The sequence below is a fragment of the Schistocerca cancellata genome, chromosome 3, assembly GCF_023864275.1.
Source record: "Schistocerca cancellata isolate TAMUIC-IGC-003103 chromosome 3, iqSchCanc2.1, whole genome shotgun sequence".
In the NCBI taxonomy this organism is placed as follows: domain Eukaryota; kingdom Metazoa; phylum Arthropoda; class Insecta; order Orthoptera; family Acrididae; genus Schistocerca; species Schistocerca cancellata.
This window is the reverse complement of record NC_064628.1, coordinates 597,531,950-597,542,928: the sequence shown is the minus strand read 5'-3', so window position 1 is coordinate 597,542,928 and position 10,979 is coordinate 597,531,950. Positions and strand designations below refer to the sequence as shown.

The 10,979-nt window shown below is 37.6% G+C and overlaps 1 protein-coding gene across 2 annotated transcripts in view; it reads right to left on the bottom strand.

Moving 5' to 3' along the window:
* Positions 1–1,864: 1,864 nt before the first annotated feature.
* Positions 1,865–10,979, bottom strand: part of LOC126175486 (cyclic GMP-AMP synthase-like receptor) — a 367,167-nt gene continuing 358,052 nt past the window's right edge. For both annotated transcript variants that reach the window (XM_049922303.1, XM_049922304.1), the window contains one exon: positions 1,865–2,279. In XM_049922303.1, coding sequence (XP_049778260.1) covers positions 2,126–2,279 — 154 coding nt within the window. In that variant the 3' untranslated portion in view covers positions 1,865–2,125. The remainder of the gene's footprint in view (positions 2,280–10,979) is intronic.

Here is a 10,979-nt window from a genome sequence, read left to right as displayed (position 1 = left end):
CCTTTCAAAGGGCACGGCCGACTTCCTTCCCCGTCCTTCCCTAATCCGATGAGACTGATGACCTCACTGTCTGGTCTCCTTCCCCGAAACAACCAACCAACCAACCCATTCAACATGGTGACATTGCTGTCAAGGTTCCTTCAAGCCATAATCCATAGGTAGCGGTCATCCATTGCAGTAGTAGCCCTTGGGTGGCTTGAGCGAGACATGTCATTGACAGTTCCTGTCTCTCTGTATCTCCTCCATGTCAAAACAACATCGCTTTGGTTCACTCCAAGACACATGGACACTTTCCTTGTTGAGAGCCCTTCCTGGCACAAAGTAACAATGCAGACACAATCAAACTGTGGTATTGACTGTCTAGGCTTGGTTGAACTAAAGACAACCTGAGCCGTGTACCTCCTTCCTGATGGAATGACTGGAACTGATCAGCTGTCGGACCCCCCTCCATCTAATAGGCGCTGCTCATGCATTGTTGTTTACATCTTTGGGTGGGTCTAGTGACATCTCTGAACAGTCAAAGGGATTGTGTCTCTGATACAATATCCACAGTCAACATCTATCTTCAGGAGTTCTGGGAACCGAGATGATGCAAAATTTTTTTGGTGTGTGTACATGCTAAATGTGTCCACCAGTAACAATTGTTCTAGCATACTTGAATTTCACATGGAATATTACTGAACTGTTTACAATATCACTGAATAACATGGGAATTTAATATACTTCACTTCAAGGAAATTCTTTTTATCACTATGCAATGAAATTGGGAAACAGTTGACATTAGGCACCTGTATCTTACCTAAACATAAATGTATAAAAAAGAGAATGCACTCAAGTAAACTACCTCTAGAAGGAAAAATTGCTGTGCTGGTGTTAGATACACTTCAAAGTACAGAAAATATTCCTAGTTGTCAAAACTGTTAGTTCCCTCCTTGCAGAAAGTAATAGGTCTCAGAAAGTCGAGAAAAGGGGTAGGTTACTCAGACTCCAGGATGAGAGAGCCAATCTGTTATAATGGCAACAGGATACAAAGATAAAGAGGGAGGCAATGGGAAGCAAAGATGAAGGGGGAGACATCAGGAAAAATCTATTTTTCCATTAATAATATTTTATATAATAATTTTACCTGTTTTTAAATGTGTTCATTGGGAGTAGAAAATTTTCACCAGCTGAAGGTAAGTAATAGCCAGAGATTCTGACTCACTGTAAACACAAATGTCCTGTTAAACATTTTAGATACTCATGGCATCTGTTTCAATGTTGCCACAGTATTTTATTCTAGGATGTCAAGATACTGAAGTCCATTAGGATGTCAAGATACTGAAGTCCACTATATTTTTTCACTTAATTCCTTTTTTATATTTGTGGTTATTGTCAACATTGCTTGAGATCAATATAAATAGAGGACAAAATTAAAAAAATAAATTGATTTGTCATCTATGTTATACATGTACTGATGCACTCCAACAACAGTGCCTCTCACGGTGCGAAACTTCTCAACTATCGGTACTCTTGTGCTTTGATTAAATACTTGTGCCAAGTGATACATATTTTTTGGAAAATTTTATTGATGTTATATACTGACTGCCTATAAAAGGAATTTAATTTTCCCAGTTGGACATGAAATAATCAAACAAGTTCCTTGTCAGTTACCTTATACAAACCCATAACATTTTGGAATCAGATCAGTAACAAATGATCAAGAAAAATCTTCATGGCCATCATTACAAAATGATATCATATGGAATCTGAAGACTTCCATTGGATTATTACCTGTACTTTGATCTATTCCCAAAAGTACTGCTGGAAAGTCAGAACATAAAAAAAGGACACAAGGATTATAAATTTTATTTATCAATCCCATTTATTTTATATAACATTTTGCTGTTTGTACATGGACTATTACAATAGTTCTTTCATGTGAGAAAATTTGATGCTCTACACTCTCTACTTGCATACTTAATAGAGTTATTAACCAAAACTATCACAGAGCATCAAGATGTCACAAGCATTACAAAATGGAGAGGATTACTATAAAACATAGCTGTAACTTTGTGTTAATGTGCTACTTTAATGGACAGAAAAAAATTATCAAGTGAATAAGACCAGTAGCCTTTCTTTGCCTTCATTCTCGTGCTCTTCTGTTGTCTCCAAGTATGTGAGCCAGCAGTCCAACTCCAACGAGGGCTGCTGCTCCAACTCCAACTGCTATTGCTGCAATAGTTCCCGTATTATCTTCCTGCTGTCGAGTGTGTAACTGAGAATTGTGATTCACAGATCTGTAATATAAATTGCAGTAAATAAAAATTTAATGTAGATGGGTAGATAAAAAAATCTATTCACAAAGTGGCAGCAGGAGAACACACACACAGAAAAGGTTTAACTTTTACAAGCTTCCAGGGTCAGTGGATCCTTCTTCTGGCAGAGGAGTTGGAGGGGAAGGAAGAGGAGAACTGGAGAGGTTTAGGAAAAATGGTCAGAAAAGTCACCCAGTCAGGGGAGACTTACTGGACAGGATGAGAAGGAAAGACAGATTGTTCTATCCATTTAGATTATATTGTCAGTAATTGATTATTTTCGTTAGTAAATAAAATTTTTTAGATCAATGATTAATTATATGAGGCAGAGACATTACAGCATAAATAATTAGAAATAATGAATGAAATGATTCTTACATTTGATGAAAAAAATGTATATTTTATTTATTTATGTATTTTATTATTGGATACACATGTGGGAACATCCACTACAATATACATCACTGACATATGATAAGTGGAATAACTGCCTTGACCACATTCTAAGCTTTCAAGCAGAAGGGACGTGTACCTTTTAATGTGTAAATAATCATGCAACAAAGCATTATCATCACACCGCCTCGTGTTGTACCTCAGTAATATCATACCTGCACCATATCCACTCCAAACTGGTGACATGCAGTGACTGGGAATTGTGCCAATATGTATTGAACTGGATACTACACTATAAGTTCCTCATGTGCTGAAATTCACATGCCATTTCATCATTTTCAATTCTGGACAGTGCAGTGCTTCTCATCCAACTCTTTGACTGCCTGCAGTAATCAATTCTGCAAGTGATGTGCTTAAATACTCTCTTTCAACTTCAGACAGTAGTGCCAAACAAACAAAAGCACCAAATGATCTACTATGGGACCTCACTTCTGTTCCCATTTTGAAGAAACACTATGCAATTACAGAACTGCAATCTTAAGCTGCTTGGATTCACATTCATTTGCCACAGACACATCTTCTGCACCACGTGTGGATTCATTTGACCTGCTTTGCTGCCACTGGCTGCTTGGATTTTGAATGTTTGTGCCATATCACAGACAAATCTAGAACCTCAAGCCTGGCCCATGATTGTCAACAACTTACTTACAATGATTGGTGGCACAAATGAACAATTACATCAAGAACATCTCCTGTAACACCAACAACATATTCATATTGTTGATGACACTGCTGGTCACCATGCACCACAGCATCAGCCTCAACATGCTTATTTCATGTGGTGACCCCACTATGCATGGGTTGCCTTTGCGCAGACTATACCTATTGAACTTTTCTCCAGCAAATAAATTACTGGCTCACATCAGCTGCACTTCCCCCTTAACATTAGCCACTCCATTGATCACATCAAAGTCTCTCTGACACTTGTGGCCTCCATATGCTGATACTTCCACCCCTCTCTCCTCTGTCATACCACTAGCATCTTATGTGGACTCACTGGGTGCTTCTCATGTAGTTATAGCCACATCATATACATCTGACTTTGAGATGTTGTCCAGCCATGTCTCACAAAGTGCCAGCCTGGCATGACTGGTCATATGCATCTGCACAGCATTGCTTCAAGAAACAGTCCAGTTGGATCTTGCAAAAGTAGCAGCCATGGCACAACTGGTCATGTACATCAGCACAGCATCACTTTGGGAAACATCCACTGTGATATACATTGCTGGCATATGATAAGTGGAATATCTGTGACTTGACCACAGACTTATTGCATTCTTAGCTTCCAAGAAGAACAATCATGTACGTTTCACTGTGTAAATACTTGTGCAAGAAAGCATTATTAGTGTGCTGTACCATGTTGCACCTCAGTTATATTGTACCTGAATGGTACCCTCTCCACAAATATTCCATGGATCCACAGAGCAATGCTTCCATCTGGATGTGGCATATGACTCTATTTTACATGTGTTCAGTTACTCATCAGTATTCATATCATATATCAAAAATCAATTTCCACAGAAGATGCTACACACACACACACACACACACACACACACACACACACACACACACACACACATTGCTTATAAAACAGTTCAGAAACATGAGCTCCTTAAGATGTTTAATGGTGTGTTAAACTCAAATTTACAAACCATGAAGAAAATAGTTCAAATAAACTCACCAACTAAATTGAAAGAGTGATCCAAGAAAAACTTTTTAATTTAAACATGAAAAAGGATTTCTGATTTCTTAGGCTTTTGAGCACCATAGGTAGCAACTTCTAGATTTTCACATCTGTATACTTTGTAAATTTTTGCACCAATGACCAATTTTTTAAAATGTAGATGTTCTTCCCGCATCTGGTGTTGTGAGTGTGGAGTTTTTAGATTCTTGAACAGGGATTTGATTTTTTTATAATAAGATGCATAAGCAGTTGTAAGTATTTTTCTCAGCCTGAACAGTTTGTGCCAAGAGATTTGAAGGACTCACTCTCCAAGTGGTTCTAATCTCATTTCTGAACAATGACAACTTTTATGAACAAGCAGAGCTTCCCAAGAACAGGCATGGCTCATGGTTTTCATACTGGGGAAGGCTGTGACAGTTATTGATCTGAACTAATCTATACCTCAGGCTACATCACAGGTCAGTCTGTCACCACAGCTAAGATTTCAGGAGGGGAGGGGGAGGGGGAGGGAGGCCAAATGTTTACATACTGTACCTGCTTTCCCTTTTATAATCAACTAGTAAATAACATCAAAAGACAGGTCCAAGATAGAATCTATAGGTAGTATTTATCCACCAATATCATATTTCCCAACAGTTTACCACAACAAATTGTGCTAAAGCATGTGTTTTGGACTCATCTTTAATGGGGTGTATGTTATCCTGGATGCATGCATAATATTTTTGGTATTTCTGTTTCTAAGCTTAGTATGTTTAATGTGCTGTGCACTCAAACAACAGCATTTATGAGTTTGAGTGACGAAACAGTGATGTTTCCAAGATGTCACAGATCTTGTGCTGTGATTGGCTGACATGAATAATCCCAAGCAACTGCCATCACAATTTACACGCCATATATGTCATATTTATACTTGTGTATTACAAAATATGCATTTTTATTGATATGGTGTGCACAACCACTCAGCTGCATTATACATTACTCTCTTAAAACTGTGTTTATACCCTTGTTGGATTTACACTGATGTTGTTCTTGATTCGTTTTTACATTGTGTCTGGATGCACCAAGTTCCTTCACTTTCATCCTAATCATATGTCCTATAATTTTTCCTTATAAATTGCACACTGAATTCACATTGTGTTGTTTTCAAAGTTGTGGTACGTTTCTATTATTTGCAAGAAAGTAAAACTCACTAAGTCTATGCATAATATGCTCACAACAAGAAACTTGCTAATAATGCAAATTTTCTGCAGTCAGCGAGCAAGAAACTAAAGTAATGGGCCAGATTTCATCCCTAGGGTATATTTCGTTCACTTTTTCCTCTAATTATTTGTGGAACTCTTGCTAGGTGGTGATACTTATGTTACCATACTCTAGTGCAGTCTGACAAAACATTTGCAAACTTATTCCTATGGTGAATAGAATAGCCAATGGCAGAAACAAAAAACCACATAAAACACTATCAAAACAATAATACTAAACATCAGTTAACAATGCATCAAAGCACAATAGAGATATACAGACACAGAGATTTGATAGGGAATTTTCAGGAACTCTGTTCATTCCCTTTGGATGTAATAAGTGAAATGTGAAAATTGTGGGTAGATTGGCAGGATCCCTTTAGGCTAAAACACCAGAACCTTCAGGATGCCCATACGAGGAAGCCACACCTCCAAATTTCTGCTACATAGTGGTAAGCAGCATTTCAAGACTCAGCCTTAAGGCTAGCAACTACCTCTTTGGAAAACATCGCTTGATATTACAGATCAACAGCTCCAAAAACACTGACCAGCATTTTTTAAAACCCTGTGGGAAACATGAGAAATGTGTTCTGGTAATTTAAGTTCTCTTACACATTACTGAGAAATTTATTTTAATATATATTTTGGGGCAACTCCACCTCAGAGCCTTTAATTACAAGCCACACCTGTTCAAGAATGCGATTCTACATGATATTACAGAGTGAAAATAAGTGACTACTCTTTGTAACTGTTTGCTACGATTTGTCACTGATACTACCTGTGTACTGAGATGGCTTGTGTGGAACTGAGTGAAGCTGGCCAAAAGATACTTAGCAGTGAACTTTGGAAAGGGTGTTATTGCTGTTTATGGTTGATACATTTTCACAATTTTAGAACTGTTAAGTTTACAGTCGTAATCTACCCCTCCTTCCTAGTTGCAGCTATTGTCCACAAAGAGCAAAGTCTTTTCTGAAGATTAGAGAGGAGTAAGGTTACAATAAACAGTTCTTCTTGTCTAGGACTCTGATTCTTGAAGTTGAAGTTCTCGCATTTTAGGTCCTCATGGTTGAACTGAGTAAATGATTTTGAAGACTGTCATTGCAGAATTTTTGTTTTTGTGTTAATTTATTTTGTCACATTTTAATATGTCACACAGTCATTTTAATTTTCACATTAACAAAGTGAAAATTACATTGTTCACCCAAAATACAAAAATACATCTGATCACATCTGAGGCATGCTTACTACTGCTTCACTCTGTGGTATAGTTGAATTCTTTTATCTTGGCGGTTCGCACATGCCCGCCCAGACGCGGGAGATTGCTACGTTGCCACTTGCAAATGATGCACGCCCCAAGAGAAGCAGCGCCATAGTATAGTATAGTTTGCAAACTTCCATTTAGGGGGGAGTGCGCAGATTATGAAGTAGAGCCACCACGGCCGCATTAACCCTTTCGCTGCTACAGAGACGTGCTCCCCGCACGTCATCACTGCACTGCTTGCCTGTGCTGACACATGGTGTTCCTACTGCTTTGACACATTTATCATTCAATTTCACAAAAACTATTTGGCCCAAAAATTTGATTTTTACACATCTTCTTGACTGATACCTTCCCCCCATAAATGACTTAATTTTGTTTCAATGTTCAATGCAGTTATTGTGCAGCATTAAATGTAATAAACAATTGCACAAAATTTTGAAGAGTTTGCAGAGGTAAAAGTCCACAGCGTATACTTTCCGTATGGTCGATTTTAGTTGCCACAATGTTGAGAGTGAAATGTGGACAACATACCTAAACTTCATATAAAATTTACTGTATAACAATATCTCATTTAATTTAAGTACCAGATAGGTGTCGTATGTAATATTGAGAAATATTCAATCTTTTGTGACTGTAATAAAAGTTTTATTTATACCAGAGTCATTTCACTTTTTTCTAAAGAGTTCTGATTAAAACAAAATTGGCGAAGTACACAAAACTGAATTGTGGACGTAATAAAATATAGAAACTAAAATATATTGTCTGTGAGGCGCAGTGTGCAAACAATTTGTGTTTGTCACAAGGGACAGCAAATACTTGCCAAAACATAGATCAGTTGACGAAAACATTGAATATGATGATGTTGCCAAAGCAGCAAAGCAAAGAATTGCATCAGACAATCAAGTAGCTCGGCAACGTACGAGCCGAAATTCTGCTCTAAATAATACTTTTAATACTGTCGCAAAGAATATATCTCAATATGAATAGTAAAACAATGACTGTGGAAGAGAAGGTATACAAACAAAACAGATAACATGAATACTGTATGTGTGCCTTTTCATTGTTGTTAATTGCTGTGAAAAGAAATATTGGATGACAAAATTAGAAAAACCGAAAACTTATTATGATTATAATGAAGAGACAAAGCACTAGAAATTGCAAAAAATTACATTCAAACGAATAAAATTCATGAAGTAAGACACTTTGATATTGTTTTTAAACAAAGAAAATATTAAGCACCGAACAAGGTCTGAACTCGGAACCTTAACTATTACGCTAACGCAGCTTGTAATTCAAATGAACTACTGGAGGAGTGTAAGACATCACGCAAAATACTGACAAACACTGATGGTATGACTATGAATTACTCATGTTTCGTCGAAGTACAATAGGAAATAAACAATTACCACTGTTCTTTATTGTGAAAAAGCGGTTCGTGAGAATGATACAAACACCTTTCCTTGCTGTCGCCTGAATTAGGAGGCTTATTGCTTGTTTGGTTTAATTAATTTATGGAATATGAAGCAATTAGTATAAAGAATGCTTTTTCCAAACTTTCTATAAAAGAAAGTCTGCTACCAAGACATTGCTTTTGTTCAATTACTTCATTTATGACTGAACGTTTCTAAAACTGAAGCCACTCGTCCATGCTCTGCACTGCAGTCGAGCTCTGGCAATGTTGTTCTCTGTTCATTGGCTGACTGTGTTTTGTGACGTCAGATGCGCAGAACGAACGTAAACTCGGTCGCCGTCGTAAATGACGTGCACTATAATAACAATGTTCCAAAGGATTTACAGTTTTTCTTGACAAATGAATTTCTATTGGTTTCAATTATTATTTAATGAATGAATCCAGAAATAAACATAATAAACAGTACTGATGATGATGATGAGGTCCCATACTCCGAGGAGTGTAGGGGACGATGCGGGAGGCCCGCACTGCTGTAGTAGGCAAGGTCCTAGTGGAGGTGGTTTGCCATTGCCTTCCTCCAACTGTAATGAGGATGTATGAGGTAATGAGGATGTATGAAGACAGTACTAGATTATGTAATTAATAATAGAAATTTTAAGTGTGTCAAATAATTTGTAATTTCAAATGTTTCTAAAAAAAATAATAATTTTAAGTGTACATTCAGAACTAGTATTTATCGATCATAACATCCAAAACAATAATTCCTATTCATAAATTTTAGCTGTAAATATAACACATTGTGTATAAAATTATATGAAATTTTTCATAAAAATTGCTGAGAGAGTGCTGACCTGTCCAAAATTTGAAAAAATATTACTGCTATCAACTACTTCTGTTGAGGAAAAGTAATGCTAGAGGAGGATGATCTGTTACACAGTATTGATCTCACTTTAAGAACCAATACAGAGAAGATAAATATTTAACATAATAAGTTGGTGTACAAACTGATGATCAGGAAATGTAGGTCACTATACTAAGGGTAGTCATAAAATTTTAATTATCTCCTCAGAAAAATAAAGTTACATAATTAGTTCTCTGTTTGTTTTCACGTACATATCTGCAAACCCTAGTACAGACTGAAATCCTTTGGCCACAGTGCTGTAGCACATGACTGGAGGTGCCAAAAGAAAAAGGGACAGGCCATTGAGGGAGAAAATTAATATCTGGTAATTCACTTTTTGCATTTGCGGGAAACAACACTGCATGCTGAGTTGGTGGAAATACATTGCAACAGTGCACCATCATATGAGTGATCAGTTAGGTGGCGTAGACATCTCCATTGTGGTAAAACAAGTCTGAATGATGAACAAAATAGCAGAGAATTCCTATGCGAACAGATAATCACAAGAAAAGTGGAGCCCCTTGTCCTTGAAGACTGGCACATAACAATTGGGTCAACATCGGTAAAAAAAGTGAAAATCAATCATGGATAAGTTTACAACATTTTACACAATGTTCTGAACATGACAAAGGTTGGTGCCCACTGGGTCCTGTGACTGCTCAGGTTTGTGGGGCACTCAACTGAGCAGTTATTAGCGCCCATACAAATTCCCAACCTTTGATCAGTCGAATATCGCCACTTTCATGAATGATGATGAAATGATGAGGCTAACACAAACACCCAGTCATCTAGAGGCAGGTGACAATCCCTGACCCTGCTGAGAATCGAATCCGGGACCCCGTGCTTGGGAAGCGAGAACGCGACTGTGAGACCACGAGCTGTGGACTGTGACCGCTCAGTCCCATTCGTGAAGCCTGCTGAATCAATGCAGCAGTGGAAATGTTGCAGCTATGTCATGCTACTCCAGAAGACTTCTTTAGCTGTCTAAGTATCACGGATGAGCACTGGGTGTCCCACTACGAGCTCCACATAAAGGCCCAAACACGTTGTGTAAATGTGGATTCACCATTGCCGAAAAAGATGGAACGTAGCCCTCATCAGACACGGTGATACTGAGTGTTTTTCTTGATTGCCGTGGTGTGGTCCTATTACAATATGCTCTTAGGGGGCAAACCACCACAGCAACACACTATCAAAATCTTATAATGAAGTTACAGGAGACTATGAAGGCTAAATGTTGCTGTATGTTGTCCAAAGAGGTATTTTTTCTCCAGGACGACACTGAATTTCATTCAGTACAAGACATAGTCACACATGCTGCTTCTTTTGGATTAAGTATTTTGCCTTAGATTCCGTATTTTTATTGCATGCCCTGAGTGACTTCTTCCTTTTACCTCAGATGAATAAACAGTTGCATGCCAGGCATTTCCAGAATAATGACAAGGTGATTTTTAGGGAGAACATTTCATAAACAGCCAAAATGCACACTTCTGCTAGCAAGGTCTCCACTGAGTCATCCAAAATCATCAAAATTTTATCATATTGAAGGGACAGTGTTTGGAGAACACCTTCACCAAGTTTCATGGTCAACTTGATTTTTTTGAGGTGGTAATTAAAAATTTGTACAACCTGTACCAGTAACATTCTGTTCATGAAATTTCTTCCATCATGAGGTTAGAAACAGAGTCCTTAAGGTATAGAAGCATTATAATAGGAAGAACCAGTAACTCT